Source organism: Ursus americanus, chromosome X (genome assembly GCF_024610735.1).
Source record: "Ursus americanus isolate L20-20 chromosome X, mUrsAme1.1.p, whole genome shotgun sequence".
Lineage (NCBI taxonomy): Eukaryota > Metazoa > Chordata > Mammalia > Carnivora > Ursidae > Ursus > Ursus americanus.
In genome coordinates this window covers 92,333,548-92,359,906 of record NC_142164.1, presented here as the reverse complement: position 1 = coordinate 92,359,906, position 26,359 = coordinate 92,333,548, and the positions used below count along the sequence as shown (strand labels likewise).

General features: G+C 37.1%; 1 protein-coding gene across 1 annotated transcript in view; it reads left to right on the top strand.

The window, feature by feature from the left end:
* The window catches only part of CFAP47 (cilia and flagella associated protein 47), a 484,601-nt gene that overhangs the window by 268,501 nt on the left and 189,741 nt on the right, over positions 1–26,359 (top strand). Inside the window, exons 43-45 of the mRNA XM_045790463.2 lie at positions 7,958–8,069; positions 8,830–9,056; positions 15,681–15,855. Of these exons, the coding sequence (XP_045646419.2) occupies positions 7,958–8,069; positions 8,830–9,056; positions 15,681–15,855 (514 nt within the window). The remainder of the gene's footprint in view (positions 1–7,957; positions 8,070–8,829; positions 9,057–15,680; positions 15,856–26,359) is intronic.

Here is a 26,359-nt window from a genome sequence, read left to right as displayed (position 1 = left end):
TTTGAGCCACGTTTCCATTTTTACTTTCTCTTCTACCATCCCATCTTCCAATTCACTAATTCGTTCTTCTGCCTCATTTACCCTGGCCTTCAGAGCGTCTGGTTTAGACTGCGTTTGATTCATAGCATTTTTAATTTCTGCCAGATTCACTCTCATGTCCACCCTTAGATTTTCTATATTCTCGTTACTATATTCGTTAATATTTTTTTCAAGCCTACACATCATCTTGACCATTGTTACTCTGAACTCCATTTCTGACAATTTGGTTATATCCATATCCATCAATTCTGTGTCAAAGGCACAGACTCATTATCTTTTCTTTGCTGGGGGGGATTTCTCCTCCTCGTCATTCTGATGAGGAGAGGTTGCGGGGAAGCCCAGAGCCCAAATTATTTACCAGGTCCCAGGCAGTGTGCCGTTGTTTTATAGGGACTTTAGGGATGTGGGCTTCTTGATTTTTCAGCCTGCCTTCTGGGGGAGGGGCCTGCCGCACCAATACTCAGGCAACCCTGTTTGGGTAGAGTTGCCCCATCCCCTGCGAGGGGGGATGAGGATGGTCACAACATGAACCGGTATTTCCGGGCTTTTGTTCTCTGGCGGCTTTCTCTGGCGGTTTGCTGTGCCTCTTCTGAGAGTCAGAGCAGCAGTGGCCGAATCCTAGCCTCTGTCTCAGAACAGAGAGATCGCAGTCCACTCTCCACTGAGCTCTCCTGGCCTCTTTAAGTCTGTTTCCATCAGTGCTGCCAAACCCTGTAGCGTCCTGGGATGTGCGCCCCACAGCCAGTGTCCCAGTCCTCACTTCCAGGGCCCGCACATCTTTGTCCTTTGTGCTTCTAACACTGCCAGCCGCCCCTAGTTCCCGTGCGCTCCTGAGCTCCCGATTTCAGTTTAGTTTGTGCGCTCCGGAGCTCCGGTTTTCAGTCTGTTCGCACGTGTTCCCAGGCTCACGGTCTCAGTCTGCTCTCTCGTGGGTGCCCGTCCACGAGTCCGCCCGCACCCCCGTGCAGGTGGCTACCGCTTTTCGGCGCCGGAAAGCGGTGGCTCCCTCCCCCTTCCGTTTATCTTCCGATATCTGTGCGCGGATTCACGGCTCCCCGCTTCGTACCCCAATACTCAGCGCTGGAGATGTTCATTTGTAGAGATCCAGATGTATCTTCCTGTGTCTCAGGCTGATTCTGTGGATGTTCAGGCTGGTCTGGTAGATATCCAGCTCGACTCAGGGGACCGGCTGAAAAAGGGGTCCCCTACTCCTCCGCCATCTTTTCCCCCTCCCTCTTCTTTCTATTTCTCTATGAAAGTTATTTTTATAACTGTAGGGACTGAGTATCGTTTGAGGGTGGTTTCTTTTATTTTCCATGATTTTTAATGGCAAGCTACATTTCATTGACCTTCTGATTTTTCATTCCATTTGTTACACTGCATATTTTGTTGTTGCTGTTGTTTTGGTAAGTACACTACTTCCCATACCCCTGAGTTGTTCCCAGGGAAAGAGAGAGAAGATGAAACCCCATCTGCCCCATAAACACTTTGAAACATTTATTAACCTTAAGATGCCTGCTGACAATATGGGAGCAGGTTAACCGAACTTTAAACTCTAGATCAATGTGGTAGATGTTCACAGTGGTGCACGTAGTTTGAGCCCCTCTATGCTGCAGGGCTTTCTCGCCCTTCACCCACACTGTCATCCTGCCACAAGCACTGCAGCCTTTTTCAAGAGAAAATATGAGAGGAAAATCTGTTAACGAGAATTTTGTGTGCAATGGTAGTTATTTATTCTTGGGGTGGGTCTCCTCTGGGTTTCTTATCAATGATCCTAACAGTCTGTAAAGTTTCCACATTCCTCTGGGATACCAGTATTTTAGCTCCAGGGGATACCCTTTCAAATGTCCTATAGAATACAAGGGAACAGTAATTCCTATTTTCCCAAATCCATGTCAATTTTATGAACCCTTTTTTAAATTGAGATATGACTGACAGATAACATTGTATACATTTTTACATACCATGTCGGTTTGATACATTTATGTATTGCAATGTGATTAATCCAGTAGTGTTAGCTAACTCCTTTGTCACATCACACAATTATCACTTGTTTGTTGTGTTGAGAATAATTAAGATCTAGTCCTTTAGCAGCTTCAAGGTTTATAACATAGTATTGTTGACTATAATCACTAAGCTGTGCATTTGATGTCCACAACTGATGTATCTGCTAGTTGCAAGCCTGGAACTCTCTCATTCTTGAAGGAAAGTGTAGAATACAGAGAATGACTCTTGCAAGTTTTAAAATTTAACACACTCAAGCCGTATTCTCAATAATTTCATTTATTATTGTATTCACTTCTCCCAGCACAGTTTGATTCACCAACAGTATAAAGCCAGTTCTGTAGGCACATAGTGCGTGAACACAGAGGAAGGGCATGAAGCCTCTAGTAAGGAGATTCACATCCCGTGGAGAAGGGCCACTTGCATAAGGCTGGTCTGGTTCACACAGAAAGTTGTACTGGTTTGAAGTTGGTGCTCCCTAGAAGTGGATGAAGAAAGCTTACTGAATGTATGGTGCATTCGTAACAATTACCAGAATGCATTCCTGCCTTCAGTGGATGCCAGATTGTGCTGGGACAATCGTGCCCTCCACAAGATGCCCCTCCCAAGATATAATCTTTCCTTGTGTACACGGTATCCTGAAACATGTCCACTAATCCTGTAACACAGTCAGCCAGATTGTGACCGAGTCTAGAATTGAGGGAAGAATACATTTCTGTATGATAGCAGAGGCAGGGATAATTGACTCATAAGGGAGTTTGGTTAAGAGGGTGAGTGGAAATTTGCCAGTAAAGCAGAGTTTGGGCAGGGGAGAAGTGTGCTCAAGGAGAAGATTCTGAGAACATGAGGCAAGCAGCTGAGCATGAAATTTCACTGACGCTTGAATTGCCAATTCTGAGAGAAGTTAGTTGGAAGTGACAGAAAATTGATTGGATGGATAAGGCAGACTGATAATGAGGAGGGCAGTGAAATTTGTAGTTGAATAGCTCTATTATATTAGGATAATTATTGTTATTGAAAGCAGGAAGATATTGAGGATAGGCATGACCTGATTTCATCTTTGTTATAGAAAGTGTCTCTGGAGCGAAAGCAGAGAATAGATTAAGAGTTGGAGAAAGAGACTGGAGAGCAAGAGACTGGCCCAGAGACTTGCAATCTATTCCACTACTCCACACACCTCCCTTCTCTACTGCCTTCTGCTTTTTGCATACCAGCAGTAAAGACAGAGAAGGATGTGAGAAGCAATGGTGAAAGAGGAGGAGATGATGGTGGCTTTGGGTGAAGGAGCAAGGGGCCAAAAGAGAACCGCAGAGATGAATGTTGATATAAAGACCAATCTTAATGACAGTTTGCATGATGTTCACACTGTGGCAAATTTTCATTTACGTTCAGAGCACATCGATGGCAAAAAAAATGAATAGAAACTATTCTGAGAAATACAGTGATAAAGACAAAGAGAGATTGTCAGTATCATTGCCACACTAACTTCTAGATTCCAGACCAGGCTTTCTGTTATCTGATGTGATGTTTTCCTAAAATATGCTGTTTATTTTTATTAAGGGATTAATATTTTATGGCATTTAAATATATGTTGCTTTTTCAAAATGTCTGTGGAATAATTTCTCAGGCATGCAATTAAGATTGTGTTAGGGGCACCTGGCTGGCTCAGTCAGGTAAGCATCCGACTCTTGATTTCAGCTCAGGTCATGATCTAAGGTCTTGGGATCAAGCCCTAACATCCGGCTTCCTGCTCAACGGGTGTCTGCTTTAGGATTCTCTCTCTCTCTGCCCCTCCCCCAGCTCGCTCTCTCTACCTAAAATAAATAAATAAGTCTTTAAAAAAGAGACTGTTAAGAAAGTTGGACTTTTTAGTGCAAGCATACAAATCTCTTTATACATTTTCTTTTCACCCTTACTGAGTCCCCTAGAACACTCATTCTATGAAAGATTATATTTTAAAGGAACAGCGATTATTCTTACTGGTCATTTTCACATTATAATTATGGCAATGCCAAATAGCCACCTGCAGTGATTAATGATCTCTCTCTAGTGTATGGAATTTAACATTTTAGAATTTTAGCTTAGCTCTCACATGCCTATTTAGCCATCAAAATAAAATAATATTGTTCAGGCAGTTCAAACAAATAAATTACAAAACATAGCAAAATCTACGCCCAAGATTAGAGAGTAAGTAGAATTTTAAGACCTATGAAACAACATGGGGATTTTCTGTCTAAAATGCTTTTTTTTTTTTTTAAGATTAAATGGTTGTTTGTGTCTGGAGGGCATCCATGATATGTCCAAGGTTACCCAGCTCATTAGTAGCAGAGCTGGGATTAAAACTTTTCTGCCGATTCATTGTTTGTGTTCCTCATTTCTGGGTCATTAACAGCTGGTCTTATAAATTTGTGTGCAACTGTGTTATTTGAGGACTACATTTAACTAGATACACAGGAAGAACAAAATATCTTTTGTGAGGGTTCCTTGCAATGGACAATGGGCTATGGGCTTTGGCATCTTTCTGGAAAATACAATAAAAATCCAAGTAAGCATCCTGACTGTAAAATATGAAATTAGGGCATAAAGGAAATTTAATAGACTATTAGAATAGCTCATATTGGCAAGTGTCTGTTATGTGTCAGATAATTTCATTTCTCTCGTCATGGCCTCCGGACTTGTAATGTAAGGGACTTCTCTGCTTTGAGGGAGTTCTTTACTACATTTGTATTCCTTTCCCGGTCTGATTTTATTGCAAGAAAAGTAGAGGGAAATGATTAGATGATACCACAGTTGATTTTCCTGAACAATTTTCTGACATAGGCATTTTTTTTCAACTTTATTAAGTTTCTTTTTAATAAAAAAAACAACTTAGACAACATAATTGGGAAATGATAATATATCATCTGTGTAAGATGTGGAATTAAATGGAATTGAATGGAGTTTTAGTTACTGATATTTTAGTTGGCTGTCCATGGTTAGGAGGCTTTTTATAGTATATATTTAAGGGAAATATTCTGGCAAATTGCAGTCTGCTCCCTTTGTATCAACTTCCATGAGTTGGTACTCATTTTCATTGAGAAGACCAGCTATAGATCAGGCACACATTTAAGAAAACCTGTACGTTGGTAACTCTATACTCACTGAGTCTAATTTCTTCAGAATATTATATTTTGGGTAAAATGACTTTTTTTAGATAAAAATTAAAATGAGAAAAAAGTAAAATAAAAGTAAAGCTTCATATATTGTTTTCTCTGGTCTCTGTTGAGCCTTTGTACTTCAGTTATCGTTGAAAAGTTCATGTCATTAGTATTGATCACTTAGTTGTATTTGTAGTAAAACATGCACACACAGAAAACCCATTTCCGATGGCTACCTTGGACTCATGTTTGCAGAGTACCAGGTTGCTTAGGAAAAATTACTATATGGAAGTTTTCTATCATGTACTGTTTATTACCCGCGTGCATGGAATTAAATGCTGAACAATTTAAAACATTCGAAGTTTTCCATATTCGTTTTTTCAGTATAAACTGAAGGTAATTGTGAGTCATAGTTAATAAAATTCTATGGAACATTGTTGTATGAGAGTAGATGACAGTTAATTTTATTGTAAACAGATCTCAATCAGGGAAGGATAGTGAAGCTATGAATACATTGACCTCACGATCAGAAATTGTTTATTTTTATATTGTTTCAAGATTAAGTTTCAGTTTTTGCTATTTCATGTGTTATCTAGGATATCTATTATATCTTGGAATTGTATTTTTATTATGCAACCAGTTTCCTTTTATATCGTTTATGTGTTCTGCCTCTGGAGTAGTCTCTCAATCATATACTTAATAGTGTTTTAAGATGGTGGGAGAGTTCAAAATCGTTATAATCCCAGATTAGAAGCTAAGTTTGTTTCCTTTTGCTTTCCTAGTAGTTAGTTGCATGCCTGTCACAAGGTCATTCTGGCAGAAGATTCTCCAGTGTATGGCTTAGCCCTAAATTTGCCAGTGCTCATTTTTATTGATTCTCCCAAGTCTTGGCCCTGCTCCAGATTTCTTGAGTCAGACCTGCATTTTCATAGTATCTTCAGGTGATTTATATGTCATGAATGTTAGGGAAGCCCTGCTCTCAAAAGATGGTCCCTCTCCATTTAGATGGATCTCTTATGTGCCTGGTAAGTGCCAGGCAAAGGGTCAGGTTCCTGCTATGTGTTATCTCATTTAGTCCTCGCCACATCTTTACTATCATTCTACTTCCTATGATATAAGCATTTTTTTAAAGAATTTAATATGGAAAATATAAAATATAATTCTAGAAATAAAACTGCAATATATCCCCCCTGTACCCTTCTCCCAGCTTCAACAGTGCATGGCCGAACTTATTTCATCATTATAATGAAGCAAATCCCAATCATCATGTAATTTTATCCACAAATAATTTAGTAAGCATCTCTACAACAAAAAGACTTTGACTTTTTGACATAATCATGAGACTGTTATTACTCAAAATATTGTAAATTTTTTTTCTTAGCATCAAACAACCAGGCATTGTTCATATTTCCCTCATTGTCTCATGATTGTTTGTACATTTTTTCTGTCATTTCCGTTTAAGTGTCTTTGTTTGAATTGTTGGAGAGGAAAAATAATTTTTCCTCTACCCTTCTGAATTATTGGCTGAGACTCCTATAATAAAAGACAGATTAGCAAGAAAAAAGACGCATTTATTAACATGTATACTTCCTATATACACGAGAGGTACCCAAGAAAAAATGAGTAACTCCCAAAGTGGCTTAGAATTCAGGCGCAAATACCATCTTAATAGTGAAAAGGGAGAAAGGGACGTTGGCCACTTAGAGGAGAGTAAATGATTTTTAGGAAAGATGAATGGGCTCTTAGAAGAATAGATGGGAGACATGATACTTTGTGACAGAGTTTGTCAGTGTACAGTGTCATCTTCTAGTTGCTTCTCATAAAAGTCAATCCTTCGTTGATGAAATCCTCAGGGAGGGAATTTATGATACTTGAGTTTCTTTTGGAGGGTCTGTCTTTGGGCAGATAAGGCAAGTTCAAAGAAAGCCTCTCCTTGCATTTGCTGTCTTTCAAGTGCCTATAACTCAAAATTATCAGTATACCAACACAACAAATTCTGGAGTGACATTTTCTGCTTCCCTTCAGAATCAAGATCTAAATATTTATCCATTGGGGTCTTTTGAGACTCCCTCTCTCCCCTTCCTTTTCATTTAATCTCTAGATTTCTAAAATGAACTTTTTTTTTTTTTATCATCCCATTTTACAGAGGCCAAAACTGAAAGTCAGAGATTTACTAAACTTGCCTAAGGCTTAGTAGCTAGTAAATGGCAGGACCAGAATTGAAACGAGGCCTGTCAACCTCTGTTAATCTTTCCCCACGTATGTTGCTGCCCTTGCATTAACCCCACTTTAATTTTCACTCTCTCTGTTTAGTCTTTTGTATTTCTTGCCTAATTACTTATTCTAAAAGATCTGCAGACCCTCATATTCTCATTTTGAAAATCTGCGCTTTAAAATATAGACACTTGGGAACTCTGGCATCATGCAAAAGTGATGTCACTCCTCTACAACAATAAATTACAGAATGAAGGAAAAAAATCTTTCATTCTTTCTTGATTGTTTATGTGACTTAAGTTAACAGTCTACCAAGGATATTTACAGCTACAAAGATCAACTGCTGTCAGTGCCATCCTGGGGCCATCTTAATCCACCTCCGTGCTCTGGTTGCATACAGAGTTTCCCCCACACTGTGGGAGGGTTATATTTCAGCTTTACCTTTCACTCCTCATTTAGGGCTTAGAGTTGCTTATCAATGCACAATGCATGGATGTTGTTATAGTGTACAGATTTTTCTCTTAGCTTTTGGAATTTAATATTATTCTGTGGTTGTGTTTTAGATTGGAGAATTAATTTACGTTGTGGAAGGAAAAGGTATGATCCCCTTGCCTTCCTCCTTTTTCCCAAAGGATTCTTCAGCTTCGCTTGACTACAGCACTTCTCCAGAGGAAGGTAGAATATATGTTTGTTTTATTTCATTTAAAATGTTAAAGGATGGGGTTGTTCCTCCTATAGCCATCTGAGCGTACTCATGGCAAATTTTTCCAATAAAAACTTGGAAGGCTTTTGGAAACCTCCCTTTTAACTTTATTATGTCAGCATCCATGGAATACAGCACCAGTTTAACAATTAAGAAAATGTCCATGGTGATTGTTTTTAAATCCTTATTTTTCATTCTTCAGATAAATATTGAAATTTGGCATTCGTAATATTTACTCAGCAGATTTTCAGTTTCCCAAATAATTTGGAAATGGCTATAGTCTCGAATTCTATATATTGTAATATATTTCCTGAACTTGTACCCTGAAGTTGTACCCTACATTCTGAAGTGTAAGGTTTCTGGTAAAAGAAAATGACAGTTCTTACCAGTCCCTGACAGATGTATTTACATTTATTTCTACTCCCCTTACCTTCTAATCCCTGATAGCACAATGATCACTTAGCGTTATAACATGTTGCTCCTTCTACGAATGAACCCTTTGAGTTCTTTTGAGCATTCTTCTTAGAGAATACCAGCAAAATACCTTTAATTCCTGAAGACTTACTCTTGAATTACTGAACTGGGGCTACTAGAAATGAGTTACCCGTGTTACTCTGGTTAATAAAGGCCACAACTGTAGTTTTGTAATTCAAACCTTCCAAGTCCATTCTGGGTAACATTGTCAAGGGCATAAATGATCATGGCAGTCATGAATGTTTTTACTTCCCCTAGTGTTTAGTAAGGAAAATCCAGTTCTCTATTTGAAATGTGAGCTCCATCAAATCTTGGATGTGGACCTGAAGTTGCCGCTGACTAATGAGGCCAAGGAAAAGGCTTTGGCTTTTGCAGCACAGCAACAGATGTCAGATATAGAGTATGAGCGACGGTTGATCACAGGCACTCTGGAGAGCAGTAGTGTTCGCGTGGCCATCGCGCTCTTGGGGCTGACCAAGATTGAGGTGAGAATGCAAGACATGTGATGCCCTGAAATTAGTCTCTTTTTCAAATTCTACAGAGTTGTCACTTAATCGTAACCTTTTTACATGGAAAAAATGACTAATGCTGATTTTCCTCAGGAAGACAGCTCAGTAGCATTTTTGCTTTTGACCTCATTAAATAATAAGTCTGAAACAAAGTGTTCTACTAATGTTAGCATGACTGCTACTTTTTGTAGTGTAACTAAGTCCGTGGTAACTTAGCAGGCTCGTACATTTAGGCATTACGGTGTAGCCGCTGAATTCACGGTTGCCTTCACTCCTGACGACACATTAGAATGCCCTAGACAACTTAAAATTAACGGTAGTACCCAAGCCCCATTCTAGAATAAGTAAAGACAAATCTCTGGGGGGATGGGGTGGGGGGAGAACATGTTTTAAAAGTTGTCCAGGATATTCTGTGCATCCAAAGAGGCTCATCCCCGGGGGTCAGACTACCAGGATGAGCACCCAGACTCTGACACTGTCTGCCTGTGTGACTGTGCTCTGGTTACTTCAAAATCATCAATCTTCAGCTTTTATATTTTTAATCTGAAGATACTGCTCATTGATGGAAACTAAGTGAAAGCATTATGCAAAATGCTTACCGCTTTACCTGGTCTATAAATAAGTGCTCTCTGTCTGTGCGGCATTCTTGTTCTTGGTATTACCATGGACTCTATCATGATATCTTGCACTCTGTTGTATAAATGAAGTACGGTACAGTCTAACCTCAGAGAGCCACCAAAGCGATTCTTCTAAAATGTAAACCTGGTCACGTTGCTCCCCTGCACAGATTCCTCTGTTGGCTTTCCAGCATTCAAAATAAAACCCAACATCCTTAGGATGGTCCTCATGACCCTTCCAGCAGTCCCATCTCTTCCCTGGGCTCATCTTTTCCACTGGCCCCCATTCATTCATGTCACTGCCTCAGCACAGGCCTCCTTGCTCATCTAAAAATCCCAAGGCATGCTCCGCATGCCCTGTGCTCTTCTGTGGTTAATTTTCCCTAGATATCAGACGCTACTTCCCTCAATTACTTCAGGCCTGCTACAATGCTACCAATGAGATGATGCTTATATTTTTTGTATTTTTTTTTAAATCTTATATACCTTTTAAAAAGCATTGCTTACCTCTACCAGGCACTTTCCGAATCCTAAATTTCCTTCAACTTTCTCTACAGATAGTATTTATCACCTGAGAGTAATATGTTTGTTTACTCATTGTCTGTCTCCAGCATGGGAATTTGTGAGAAGATATTTGTTTAGTTAACTCTCAAATCACCAGTGTCTAGAGAAGTGTACTATGCCAAAGGTAGTCACTAAGTCTTTGATCAGTGTAGGAACAAATGGTAAATGTTTTCATCCTTGTTTGAGATTTACCTTCATATATTACCTTACATATATTACAACAAATACTCAGCACTGTAGGAATGATTTCTTTTTTTGTTAGAACACTAGAATCAGTACAGTCTAAGCACGGATCCCTCACATTTAATGATGATATTTTATGGATGACCTGGACTTTTGAGTTCTGATTAGTTCAAAAATATCAAGGCCCAAGGCTCTGATGCCCTCTGGACTGACCCATCTATACTATACATTCCAGAAGCTGATGGCTCTCTTTAGCTCATACCAATATGCTTACTTCTATGACAGAGTAATCAATTTGGGAAGGTTTTTGTTCAACTTTCAGTATAGTATTACAATAGAAATATTTGATATTTGGCCTTTTCAAACTTTAACCCTATCATAGTGCACTCACCCTGTCTCTCTTTCCTTTTAAATATATTTTCTTCAGGGGCGCCTGGGTAGCTCAGTTGGATAAACGTCCAACTCTTGATTTCTGCTCAGGTTATGATCTCGGGGTCATGGAATCCAGCCCCCTGTCGGGCTCTGTGCTCAATGGGGAATCTGCTTGAGATTCTCTCTCTCCCCTTCCCTTTGCCCTTCCCCCTGCTCTCTCTCTCTCAAATAAATAAATAAATCTTTTTAAAAAATTAAAAATTAATTTTCTTCATTCTTGACTCTTATCAAAACATTTTATTTAAATGAGAAATGCTGGAGGGAAATAGATTTTGTCAGTGGATCCTTGTTCTGTTATTTATGCATGTATACAGTTTCTGTTTTTTTCCCCTCTTCTTTTAACTGTCTCCCGAACCCCGCACACTCTGTTTATTATTGTATTTACCAAATTATGTTTTGTAAAACATTAATTTTTATATTTTCCTGTTCCTCTAGGATTGTGAATGCCTAGAAATTAAAAATCTTTGTTATGTGTTTTTTAGCCCTTATTGTCTTGTGTGTGACAGGTGCTCTGTCACTGTTTAATTGAATTGAACATGTGCCCGAACAAACAAATAATACTTTAAATCTGAGGTCTTCATGTCTATCCAGCTTGCCTCACTGCCTCATTTTTCACAGTCACAGTCGTCTTGTTTACTTATCCTTGTTTACCTCCCACATTTGCCGGATGGGTATCTGTATGTGTTTACTTCTCGATTGGCTGGTGGAAATAACAGGAACAAAAACAATCATCATCATCATCATTATTTATGAAAAAAAAAACCTTGGCTTCTTTAAAATTAAAATAGAAATGTTTTAAATAGTCTCTAAATTTGGAAATTAGGTTTTTTTTACCTGAAGATTACTATTTTCTTTGAATTCTGTGAATATCACACATTTTTCAATTTCAGCAACAACTTTCCAAATGCACAAAGGAACTCTAGAAGGGTTGAATGTGCCAGCTTAGGAAAACCAGCTGCAGCAAATCGGAACTCGCAGATGCATCTTACTGTGCTCGTATACATCTAATCATACAGCGTTCTTTTCAAGTGCAATTATCAGTGCACTCTTGAAATACAATAATGCTGATAATTTTTGCAGCAGAATAGTAAACAAGATTAATTTTAAAAGTACTCTCTCCTTGTATAGTATTTTTTTTTAAAGATTTTATTTATTTATTTGACAGAGATAGAGACAGCCAGCGAGAGAGGGAACACAAGCAGGGGGAGTGGGAGAGGAAGAAGCAGGCTCATAGCGGAGGAGCCTGATGTGGGACTCGATCCCATAACGCCGGGATCACGCCCTGAGCCGAAGGCAGACGCTTAACCGCTGTGCCACCCAGGAGCCCCATCCTTGTATAGTATTTTACACCGTTTTTCCAACATGCTTTTATGTGCACTTTTCCAAATTATTTCAGTGACCCCACGGAGAAATGTAGAGAAGGTAGAATTACACTTGTAATACAAAAAATGAAATGACTGAGGCATAAAAAGACTTATGTTGGCCTTAATGACAGGGTAGCAATTACAGCCTAGATCATGGTAGAGACATCATTGTATTTTAAAGCTGAGAAAAGAAATCAAAGACACTCAGAGACGCATAGTCCAACCTCTTACACTCACAAACCTGCAAACCAAGACTCCAAAATAGTAAGATGGTAGCCTAAGGTCACATGACTGATTTGTGACAGAATAAAGATGGACCCAGGTTTTTGCCCCCCCCCCTCGTTCATTACTCTTTTCCTTCTCCTGCATAGTCTCCAGATCATATGTTCAGTTCTTAGTCTACTACCGTGAAATTGTATAATGGAGTCAATGGAAGTCTAGAATGCTCAGTTATAGCATAAAATAACTACATAACAAAATCTTAAAATCATCCTTGAAATAAATCTGTTTAGAACTAAATCTAATTGAATAAATGTAATCACTTTTCTACCAAATAAAAGTGACACATCTGACTAATTTTTTTTTTTTGGTACACAACCGTGTGGAATTTGAATTTTTGAAATATTTATCAAGTAATAGCAATATGATGTATCTACTTGATACTGTGAGAGACAGGATCTTTTGTCAGGAACATGAGTTTCTGACACTTCACCACTTAGCACTCATTTATTGAATTCATATTCTTCTGACCATTAATAAATCAACTCTAACAATATACTCAGTGATACTGGAAAGATTCAGAACTTACAGGGCAGTTTCCTTCTGTTTTCTATTAACTTTTTCAAGTGTATGTTTTAAAAGCCATGCTATATACTCTGGGATAAATGGTAGGAAAAATCATTGAAATTTTGAAATTAAATATGTTTAAAAAAGAAAGCCTAAAAGATCTTTGTGAGGATTCCAAAGGGTAAAGAAAATGGTTTTTGTATTTGTATAATTTAAGTGCACTCTAAATCATGAAGTAATCCTATTGATACTGTGGAAGATAAACAAAGCTGGATATTAGTTACAGCCATAAGGATAGAATTTATTCAGTAACTGTCAAAATAGGGAGAAGGATCCAGCATGTACTAAACTGAAATTTGTACGGATGGAACTGGGAGGTTTTTTTTTTTTAGATTTTATTTATTTATTTGACAGAGATAGAGACAGCCAGCGAGAGAGGGAACACAAGCAGGAGGAGTGGGAGAGGAAGAAGCAGGCTCCCAGCAGAGGAGCCTGATGTGGGGCTCGATCCCATAACGCCAGGACCACGCCCTGAGCCGAAGGCAGACGCTTAACAACTGAGCCACCCAGGCGCCCCGGAACTGGGAGTTTTAAAAGGAGGATGAGAAAATAAAGAGGGATAATGAGCTGTGAACCTAATAAAAATGAGCAGAATCAGGGAAGTAGACAGTTTAAAGTGGGAGGGGGTTGGTCAGTGTGATCTGGATTTGTTAATTGATGCTTATCTGCAGGAGAAATAAACTTCTGGGATCTTTATGACTGAAGGTAGTGATGCAAGTTAGAACAAGGTACCTACCTGGCTGGAATCTTCATCTCCTTGAATGTTTGCATTCTGAGGTCCTTGAGAAGACAGTTCTGGGTGGCAGAAAACTTACACTTTAAAAAGGAGAGAGAAAGAGGGGGAGGGTGAAGTGGTTGGGGTGGAAGAAAAAGGGAGGGAGAGGAAGGATTTATAATAGCAAGCTTTCTAAAGTAACTGCTCTAATAAGAGGGGGTTTAGGGGCCTATCTGCCTATCACTGGATTTTGGCTGGAATAAACAGTTTGGCAGCATTGAGCTCTCTCAGGAAGGTACTTTAAGGGTAACTGGAATCATCCTAGGGATATGGCCTTGAGCTGTTAGAAACTTAGTGAACGCTTGTTCAAGTGTCTTAGTGTGTGTGTGGCAGGGAAGGGGGTAGACAAAATCATTTGTGCTGAAAATCTGCAGTTGTTATAGGCCAAGGTTGAGGCCTACTTGGGAAGAGGGGTTGGAAGAGCCTGACTAGAGTTTGGCCAAGAAGAGAGTCTATGTCAACATATCATGACTTAATGACTTGAAGATACAGAAGGCAGATGATATACATTTAGGTTAAAGAGCTGGTTGCTGATGTGAATAGATAATTCGTAGTGAACACAAAAATGAACCAAACACAAGTAATGATAAATGTAAATGAACTAATTTAGATTTTTTAATTTACATGATTTTAAGTACCAAAATAAAGTAGTTGAAAAATGTTACTTTGTGGGAAAAAAAATCCTTGTGCAATTTGTAGATAACAAACCCAGTGAATGAGGAAGTTGCTAATGGCACCAACATTTATTTTTGTTGAGTAATGATACCATGACCACGATCAAGATGATGATGACAATGATGATACTAATAGCCAACGTTTATTGAATACTCGAAATATGCTCCAAGGACCTGGATTTTGTTTCACTTTAAATATTCACACCACGGATAGGCAGTGCATACGATTATTGCCCATATTTTACAAATGAAGAATTTGTAGCTTTGGTTTATAGCCTGGCCAAGCTTACTTAGAGCTGGGTTATAAATGCAGCCGGTCTGCCTTCAAGAGTGCTTGGTCTAACCATTGGACTGTACTATGTGGTTAGCCATGGAGCATCCAGCTAAAAGTAAATGATTGCCTGCCTCTGTGCTTTGCATTGCTTGGTTCACGCTTATAGAACTGGCATCTCTTCAGTGTTCCATTTCAGGAAGGACAATATTGAACTAGATTGTGTCTTGAGCATTTGCATGACGGCGAGTTGTCGTAACCCACATTATATAAGTAGAGGTTGAAGGGACTAAACATATCAAACCTATTTAAAAGGTGTGTTTGGGATGGGGGAGAAGAAGGAAAAAATTAAAAATAAATAAAAGTTATGTTTGGATGTCCGTGGAAGGGCAGGACCTAATTTTATACATACCTATATGTATATATATACACACACATCCAAACACACATATATTCACAAAATTGTCATTAGGAAAAGAGAGGGGACTAGCTGTGCTTCCGATAAGAACTTTAACTGATGGGTTAGATGTTAAAGAGCACAGGGATCAGCTGAAGGAGGGAAGCACTTTCTCAGTGCTGTTCACCAGTGGAATTGGTTTTTCCCTGAAGCAATGAATTCCTCAACACTGAAAGGATTAGGGAATGGGACATTGAGCATCTGTTAATAACGGATGATTCCATTGATTCTGTAAAACATGTTAGTGTTATCTTCCACCAATCAAATAATAATGTATCTAAAGAAATGAACAAATTCAATGCCTTGGTGGATTTTTTCCCAAATGTGGACTCTAAATACATAATGCTTTTTTGTGTGTGTTTTGGAGGTAGCAGCTAAGAGAATTACATTCCAATTTTACTCTCTGTTTATTTGCAGACTTGTACGCTCTTTAATACCTCAAAGCTAAAGAAGCCTAAGTCCGTTTTATACACAGCAGAACTGAGCCTTCCAGAACATTTTGATATGCCCAAGAAAATCTACATTCCTCAGATTCCCGAAACTCAAGCTAAACTGACCCAGTCTCAAGGAATTAAACCTGCAAATAAAACAGGTAATCAGTAACACAGGGACTGCAATATCTAGCGCTGTCCCAGGCTCTGTGAAATACTAAGATTTAAAGAGATTATCTCTACTGATAGGATATTCGTAATAGAATTAAGGAGATAGTTCAGTGTACATTAATATCAATTATTGAATATTTTGCATTATGAATAACCAGCATACTAGAGCACAATAATCTAAATTATGTACTGAATTTACGTGCTAAGTTGCTGGTACTGAAATTTGCAGACCTGTTATTACTCCTTCTTAAAGAGTAGTTGTTTGATAAAGATAGTAAGTGCTCTTTGAGAAAGGTAAGGTCTTGCTGTGACAGTGAAATTGGTTACAGAGGTTGTGCCGGAGTTGAGCCTCAGGCTAGCTTTAAAGGATAGGAGGGAGGTTGGTGGCAAGAGCATATCAGAGGAGACAGTGTGTTATTTGTAAGTAATTTATCTTTGATCTGGGCTAGGGCCTTTAATAGTTGAATACGTACTCTTGGTCTCCTGGTACCCTTTTATTCTGTGATTGTAATTAGGAAGGACAAACCCAGACTTGGTAGAATATTAATAAATTTACATTATCAAATATAAGCAATGATGTAAACAATGTGACAAAATAATTTAAAGTGCCCCAAATTAATTTGTTTTCATTTCACTTCTTTCCATGCTGGTAGATAACATTAGGATTGTATTTTCTTTACTAGGGTATTCCAACAATGTATCATAGCTTGAGTGTCATGGGTTCTACTTTATATTTTTGCTAAATTATATGTTTTGTTACATTTTCCTTTGTTCTTTTCCTGAGGCTTTAACTATGTGATGTTTCTAAATCTGAAACAGTGGTTACAAATGATAATACAGGGTAATCTGGTTCATTTTACCTTCCTAGGAGATCTGAGACCCAAGATTCAAATGCTAAGTGGCCAAACAGGTAACAAGGATTTATGAATTAGATCTGGTCTAAGGCAAGAAGGGTGATGGAGCCTAGGACACACTGGAGAGTAGGCACCCTGTCTAAACATTCAAAATCAAAACAATAAACAGAAAAGCTTACGGCTGCCCAAAAACCGTGAGGGTATATTTAACTCATCAGCTGTCAGGCTGGTGACAGTTCTTAAGTGAAGTTGTTGTCTGTTTTTTTTTTTTTTTTCTTTAATCTTTATGACCTCCAGCTTTTCAATGTACTATTAAATTTTTAAATGAAGATTTTATTATGATAATTTTTTAGTCCCTTTGAGATAACTGGATAAAGTTGTATGTATTATAAGCCCAGCGAGGATTCCCAGCCCAAATTATTCACTTATTCAGCCATTCACTCAACACTCTTGAGCATCAGTTCGGGCAAAATGATGAAAATTGGCGTATTAAGATGCTGTTTAATTATAAATAAGTATGAAGTTATCTATATTGAAAAGCCTTTCACTCAGATAATTTTCAAAGGCTAATATTTTTCTTTCATATCAACTGTGAACTATCCATTTCATTAAGAAGATTATTGTGAGAATTAAGAAAAATAGAGCTGTAAATTTTAAAAGATCTCACACAGAAGTTTTAAAATATAATTTGCATATCGTGCTTCCTGTCTAACTTGATTTTCTGTGCAGCTGATTTATAGAAGCTTGCAGCACAGGTTTCTCTTTCCACTTCCGTCAGCATACATTTAAATAAATTAAGCTTACAAAAACAGAATATTCTAACTCAGGATCGTAGCGGGTCAAATAAAATACGTAGCCTAAACAATGCAGTGTACATTGTCTTGTTAAGCAGTGGACTTGATTAATGAAAAGGAAAGGAACATATGCTATTTAAGTTAAATGAATAGCATTCTATTGGAATTTGAGACAAAGAATAGTAGAGTTAAGCATTTAAGAAGCTTATCTTTGTGAAAAAAAAGCTTATCTTTGTGATATAAGCCACTTTGAAGAGAACCAGCAAATTCCCAGCAATCAATATAGTAATATAGGAACAAATCTTGGGGTTCGTAAAAAAGATTTTATTTTTTTAAGTGATCGCTACACCCAGTGTGGGGCTTAAACTCACAACCCTGAGATCATGATTCATGTGCTCTACTAACTAAGCCAGCCAGGCGCCCCTAAATCTTTTCTTTTCTTTTCTTTTCTTTTCTTTTCTTTTCTTTTCTTTTCTTTTCTTTTCTTTAATTTTCTTTTCTTTCCTTTTTTCTTTTCTTTTCTTTTCCTTTTTCTTTTCTTTTCCTTTTCCTATAGGTGGCATGGAGAAAGAAAGAAATTATAAGTATTTATCTAGAGAAGTAGAGCTAGGCCAGTGTTCCTGCTAATTGCAGGAAAGGGGTGGAAGTGGGTCATTTTCTTGAGGTTCTAATGTCATCAGAAGGCACTAGTTTTGAGGAATTGAGAGGTGGCTGTCTTCTGCCCATTCATATTAATGTTGCTGATCAGTCTTTACCTTTTTGAAATTCCTAATAAAACTTCCACATTTCTGGTTAATGATAGCTATTGCTGTCATTATTTAAAATAATCTAGTGAAATCCGTATTTATTTTCGCTCCATCACCTAGGAAGGTATTATTTTTCCCATCCCAACTGTTAACATTATAATGCTTTCAACCGAAGGAGAGGATGCTGTAGAGAAAGTGCATGTTCATCCATCTCCACAGACGCAACACGTGTACGCACAGGACAGCATTTTCCCACGGGAAGGACATTACTTGTCCCACCTCATAGGTCTCAGAGATCCTGTGACTCCTTTGTGTTAGTGGACTGGTGTAGGTCTAATATTTTTTGAGCTCAGACAATATGCAAAGCACTGTGCCAGTTGGTTTTATAGTTTTTCTTATTTAATTCTCCCCGTAGATACTCTGTCTCAGACCCCATCTAGGCATCGATCCTTCTACTTGCTTACCCGTGGACTCTTGCATGGTTCACAACAACCTTTCCACATACTTTTTAGCCTTCTCAAACATCCTCTTTACTCCAGTTTTTCCCATCTCCAACCTCCACTGGACAAATGGCTTTGTCACTTCTGTCATGGAGGAGAGGGGGCTACATGAGCACACACTCATCCTTAACCCCTTTACCACCTCCCCCTCAATCTCCAAATAATAGGAATCTACTCAATCAACCTTGCTGTGTGTATGCTTTATCTTATCCCAGATAACCTGTTTTGGGGCTCTTATCCATCATTTATCACAGCTCCTCCTTCTTTGAGAGAAGTTCCTTCACTTTTGGCTCTCAGACTTTCTCAAGCTTCAAAAACTAAAGACATTCATACCTTTCCCATGACAAACACACTGCTGAGTAGGGCTGTCTGCATTTGTAGTTTCTATTCTTGCATGACAAGTTCTCAACCTCTCAAATCTGGCTTTTGCTCTACCACTGTAGTAACATGGCCGGTTGCTTTCTAATTGCCAAATCCAACGGACCATTCTCAGTCTTCATCTTATTGGGTCTCTATTGCATTTGATCTGGATGATGAGGCATCTACTCAGAATTGTAGACATTTGAGATAAGGCTTTATATCCTTGTTACCTGCATTTCTTCTCCATCCCCTTGATAAGATTTCTTCTTAATCTTTTCGTGAGTTACTCTGTTTACTCCATCAATATGGGAATCTTCAAGGTTCTACTTGTCTTACTTGGGCTATTATTACTTTTAATATATCCCATAGGAGATTTTGTACTCTCCCATAGTTAAAACTACCATTAACATCCCTAACATTTATCTTTATTCCTACCCTTTTCCTTCTATTTTCAATTTAGGTATTTAGAGGCATATGACATGCCTACTTAGATATATATATGCAAATAGACATACAAATAGAGAGATTTATCCCTCAGATTCAAAAGGAATGTATTATTATTCTCCATTAATTTGTTCCTTAGCATATAATCTGTATCTTTTCATATGGTGGGACATATATCCACCCTGTGTCTTATATTAGAAATCTGGGCATACTGCTTGAAGCTTCTCTCTTTGGAGCTCATACCTTCAATTCATCTTGTGGTTCCAAATTTTCTATAATTTATTTCCTTCTCTTCTCTACTCCCACTGTTAATGATTCAGGTCTTCATCAGTACTTCACAAATGGAAAAAGTAATCATATCTATTTCTTCTCAATGAGGTGCAGATTTAATGAGATAACATATGTTAAGAATTTAAATGCTATATGATATACCTAATAAATGTTGGCTATTAATTATACTCTAGTCTTGTCACCCTTAAAGTACTTCACTTCTAGGCACTAGAACTATTAAATCTGACCATGAAATATTACTGAAACATTTAGTGATTTCAGAGGCAGATTTACTATACTACCAAAGACACATAAATTTCATGATTCTTCACTTTTTTGTCCCCCCTTCTTAGTCTCTACCTAGTTTTATATTTGCAATTTTATATTCTTTCTCTTGAAGAAAGTCCCTAAATTTTAAAAGCTTCGGGCCTCATAAAACTTAGACTTTTACCTGGTTGTAGGTCTTGACTTAAAATCTCATCTACTTGTAGTTCTGGGGATGTTGAAATTTATGGACAGAAAGAGTTTTATGGACCTTAAATGGGTACAGGTAAACAGGAAATCTCCAGTGGATCCAGGAACGCTTATTACCTCCCTAATATAGAGAGTCCTGTGTGTTTTGTGCCTTCCAGGAAAAATATGTACAAAAACACTCAAACAAAATAGTCTAGGCTGGTTTTGGTGATCACTTACACAGAGCTCAAAACCTTCATTTCTAAGGTTACCTCTTCCGTTTCTAGTATTTTACATTGATCCAACTTCTTGTTCTCTTTCAAAGGATATGTGGCAGACATTGGAAGTGCATATAGTAGGAACACTGTTCTCCTCTACCTTCTCCCATTTGTTTCCAATTTTCTTAATTTTCTAACATTTACTAATAATTAGCAGCCTAATAGGTGACAAATGTTCACTAAATCTTTCCACGACAGCTGTTTAATAGGTAATTTGATTATAAACTACACTAAAAATTTATTATTAATAACTAACACTATAGGTGGTTCTATCCATTTTATAAGGATTAAATATACTATTGTAATAGCTAAATTATCCTTCAGTATGAAAGTAAGACTACAGAATTGTTGCAATAAGAATGAAAGTAAATTCCTGCTTAACAGTTATTAACTGTTTTGACAAACCCTACATCTCCGAGTTACATCAAATAGCCACAAATGTATTTCAAATAGAATAAAAGTAAATTTCATTTAACTGAGTACCAATTAAAATGTTAGGTTTAATGATTAAACTGAGTAAAATTGAAGCAATCCACTGTACTTTATTGTCCACATCACCAAATTACCTAATCTTAGAAATGTGCTGTTAGTTCATCTTTCTCAAAAGAGCTATAGTTAAACTTGTGGTGATATATTTGTTACAGTTTTTTTTTTTTTGTAAAAACTCTTTTTAAATTTGCAAAAGCTTTTTGAAATAGCATTTCTTTAATTCACTTAGAAATATAATTCAAATGCATTTTTCATATAGAATTGCCACATTTGTAAACCATCAAGTCCAATTACAGTGTATAAAACAATGTTATTAAATTCCAGAAGGAAATCAGTAATCCATGTACTACATTTAAATCTCATAAGATCAGAAAGAACAAAAACAGGAAAAGTAAAGAACATATTCTTTATCTGCGATCTTTAAGTTTATATTTAATTATAAGCGTAAGTTTGTGTTAAGTCTACCTTTAAGAAGACTCGTAATCATAATCATAAAAGACAGTACTTTTCTTATAAATACCTTATATAAATTTGAATATACATCAAGCAAAAAATAAAGATATTTATCTATACTCATGCTTAAAGCTTTATTCTTCTGTTTATGTATTTCATTTTTAATAACTTTATTAAGATATTCACATACCATATAGTTCGCCAATTTATTTAGAGTGTATAATTCAGTGGTTTTCAATATATTGCATAGATACATGTAACCATTACCACAGTCGATTTTAAAGCATTTATATCACCTCAGAAGGAAACTCAGTACCCTTTAGCTATCATCTTCCTATCATTCACCTTCCCACCAGCCTTAAGCAATCATTAATTTTTCTCTCTCCGTAGATTTACCTATTCTGGAGATTTCATGTAAAAGAAATCATGTCATATGTGGTATTTTATGACTGGCTTCTTTCACTTAGCATCATGTTTTCATAGTTCATCCATGTTGTATCGTGTATCCATACTTCATTCCTTCTAATGGCCCAATAATTTTCCATTGTATGACTGTCACATTTGGTTTATCCATTGATCAGTTGATGAACATTTGGGTTGCTTCTACCTTTTGCCTACCATGAATAATGCTTCTGTAAACATTTCTATACAAGTTTGTGGGTGAACATGTTTTCATTTTTCTTGAATGTCTATATATAGCTGTAAGTAGAACTGTTGGGTCACATGGTAACTACGTTGAAACATTTGAGGAACTGCCAGACTGTTTTCCAAAGTGGCTGTACCATTTTACGTTTCACCTGCAGTGTGTGAGGGCTCCAGTATCCCTGCATCATCGGCAACACTCCTTACTATCGGACTTTTTAATTTTAGTGATCCTAGTGGGTAGAAATGATACCTTACGTGCTTTTGATTTGCATTTCCCTGGTGCCTCAGCATGTTGAGGTTCTTCCTATGTCCTTATTGGCTATTTATATATCATTTGTATAAATGTCTGTTCAGATCGCTTATCCATTTTTTAAGTTGAGTTGTCTTTTTCTTATTGATTTGCAAGTGTTCGATCTGTATTCTAAATATAATACTTTATCAGATATTTGATTTGCAAATATTTTCTTCCATTCTGTGGGTTATCTTTCACTCTCTTGAGACTGTCCTTTGAAGCATAGTTCTTAATTTTAATGAAGTCTAATGGATCTATTTTTGTTGTTGATTGTGTTTCTTGCTTTTGATATCATATTTCAGAATCCCTCGCCAAATTTGATTTTTGTGGAAGCATTGGGGTGTTGATTCTTTTTTTAGTGTTTGGTATAATTCAACAGTGAAGTCTGGGGCTTCTCTTTGTAGGGAGAGGTTTAGTTAGTGATTCAATATCTTGTTATGTAGATGTATTTAGATTGTCTCTTTCTGTTTGAGTCAGTTTCAGTGGTTTGTGTCATTTAAATTGTGTAATTTTTGGCATACAATTGTTTGTACCATTCTCTTACATTCCATTTTATTTCTGTATGGCAGAAGTAATGTCCCTACTATCATTTCTGATTCTAATAATTTGAACATTTTCTTTTTCTTGTTCCATTTAGCTAAATGTCAATTCTGTTGATCTTTTCAAGGAACTATCTTTTGGTTTCAGTGCTTTCTCTCTGTTGTTTTCTCTATTTCATTAATTTCTCTTTCAATCTTTATTTTTTTCATTCTACTTTCTTTCAGTTTAGGGTGCTCTTCTTTCTCCAGTGTCTTAAAGTGAACGTTTAGGTTATTGATTTCACATCTCTTTCCTTCTTTGTTGTAGGCATTTATAGTTATAAAATTCCATATTGGCATTTGCAGCTATAAGTTATTACTTGAGCTTAATCCTACAAGTTTCTTTATGTTTTATCTTTATTTTCATTAATCATAAAGTACTTTTTTTTTTAAGTGGTCATTTTTTTTTTTAAGATTTTATTTATTAATTTGACAGAGAGAGACAGCCAGCAAGAGAGGGAACACAAGCAGGGGGAGTGGGAGAGGAAGAAGCAGGCTCCTAGCGGAGGAGCCTGATACGGGGCTCGATCCCACAACGCTGGGATCACGCCCTGAGCTGAAGGCAGACACTTAACGGACTGCGCCACCCAGGCACCCCCATAAAGTATTTTCTGATTTCCCCGGATTTTTTCTTGACCCAGTGATTATTTATGAGTATATTAACAATAACAATATTGTTCGGGAGGGAGGTTGAAATATTATGAAACACCCAATATATAAATTAGGTAAATGGAAAGCTTCTCAGTTCAAAACCAGAGAAGATGCGTCAGAACTCAGTCCACTTGTCCTCTGCTGACCTGTTAATATAACCCAGCAAATGTTCATGAAGCACATTCTCATAAGGCTGGGTTTCTGATGAATATAATTTGAAAGCTACTGATTTAGCCCAGCTTCCACATTTTATAGGTGAGGAAATTTGAACACAAAGAAGGTAAGCAATTTAACTAGAATCAAGTAGATAGTGACATAATTGCATAATTCACACTAGAACATATTATCTTTAGCCTCTTTGCACAAAGATGCTAGATTATGGGATACTTTATTCAACAAATATTTATTGAGAGCTTACTGTATATAAATAAGCAATGTTAAGGCACCCAAGATACAGCAGTGACCATGATAGAGAAGATCCTTGTCTTTTAGAATTTGATGTGAAAAATTGTCCCTAGTGTTTGCCATCCTTGGGGCATATTCTGAGTGACATTTTCCTTATTGGTCGTCGCTCTTCTTTCCTTCTGTCTTGTGACTCAGGGTATTACTTCTTTGGATAAGTAGCTAGTTAGATGTGCTGACAGTGGTTGTGGCATGAAGAAATATGGCTAGCCATATGAAAACTTAACCCAAACTTTGACTTTACTGTTTCAATAAAAAAGGCCCAGCATCTGGTTTTCAGTTTCAAATGGTCCACAAATTGTCAGTGACTAGATTGACGTATTAGATGCGTATCATTGCCAGCTCTGTTTATAACTTTCAGCCATTTCTGTTTTAAATCAGTCGTTTCTATCTATATAATATCTGATTGAAAATAATTACATGTTCTTATCTCCCTGGTTGATCAATTTTTATTCTGATATTTGAAGGTTCTGGCATAATAGTCACTCTTTTTTCTTATTTTTCAGAAAAATAAAATGAAGGTACAATTTTATTTATGAATTCATTTTTTATTTTCATGCATGGGGGTTCAGAGATGCTTTTAATTAAGGTATATGAAATTTAATGCACAGAACTTTAGTATAGTGAAATTCAGAAATCAGGAATGTAGTTAGATAAGTATACTTACATAGTTTAAAAAATCACAATTTTCCTTGTTGCTACTATATCTTTTTTTTTTTTTTTAGTGAACAGGAAAAACTTTACTTTTTTAAAATAAAAGTCAGTGGAAAAGTAGTGTCTGAAATAGAATTTTGTTCTTAAGTTTCTGGGTATTTGTAGTACTTTTTGAATGCAATGAATGCGAACCATTGGCACATTCCATTGTAATATCACACATAGATGTAATGAAACATAATGAAGGTATTTGAAGTCAGCTTTTCAGTATTATGTCTATGATTATTTACCATTCCTATGTTTACTCTTATTTTTACCATTAAACATAGAATCTCGGAGAATTTTCATTTTGTCCTTTATGCTTAAAATATTTTGATCTTTGTCTTTTGTGTTTTAATAATTGTCATGACAGCTGGTATGATCACAGCTCTTGTGGAAGGAAATAATAATCTTGTCTTTTCTCAGAGAGGTACCTCCTAACCACCTCTGGGATGTGGAGGGCTGCCCCAGGTGCGCCTAACTCTCTGACTTCGTGTAAAAGCATAGTTGGGATCTATCGTTAGGAAAAGGGGGGTCTGGTGATAGAGTGAAAGAAGAAATGATGCAGTTTCACTCGTCAGCAGGCAAGTGGGCACTTAAAAAATAAACCTATTAACACCTTATATACAAATTTCAAGTTCTGACCATCGATATTTATATTTTACTGATTATCCTGCTTTCTGTAATACCTTTTTTTAAATTTTTTTTTATTATATTATGTTAGTCTGTAATACTTTTTATCCTAATCTTGGTCACTGATAGGCATCACCTTTGGAGAATGTATTCATGGGCAGTAACTGAATCTTTTGAGCCTATTCCCTAGTCACACTACTGGGTGCAGGGATCAGTCCTGTTAATTAAAGTATTGTCCTCAATTCATATCACTGCTCACAGATTCCTCAGCTGAGTCAGAAAATTGGGTCATGTGCTCTTGTATTCTGGCGTCAGCTCAAGCCACTTCTAAGGTGGACAAATGACTGAGCTGAGAATGTTCACTCCTATCTCTTTCCATTTCAGGGTATCTCTTTTTCAGTTCTTTTCTTTGCCTGACCTATGGCAGTTATAACCTGATTGGAACACTGAGTGTCTCCCTTTTGTATAAACTCCCCTTTAGAAACGTCATGTTTTTTTAATTTTGTTTTTAGCCAACAATCTTGGTTTTTCTCAGGAAAAGAAATTTTATATTTACTGATTGAATGATTAATTGAAGTATACCTAATATATGATGTTACATTATTTTCGGGTGTATGACATAGTGATTGGACAAGTCTATATGGTATGCTACATATCTATGCTCCAGACAAGTGTAGCTACCATATGTCACCATACAACACTGTTACAATGTCATTGACTATATTCCCTATGCTGTACCTTTCATCTCCGTGACGTATTCATTCCATAGCTGGAAGCCTGTATCTCCCCTTCCACCCATTTTGCCCATCCCCCCACTCCCTCCCCTCTGGCAACCATCAGTTTGTTCTGTGTATTTGTGGTTCTGTTTCTAGGTTTTTTTGTTTATTTGTTCTTGTTTC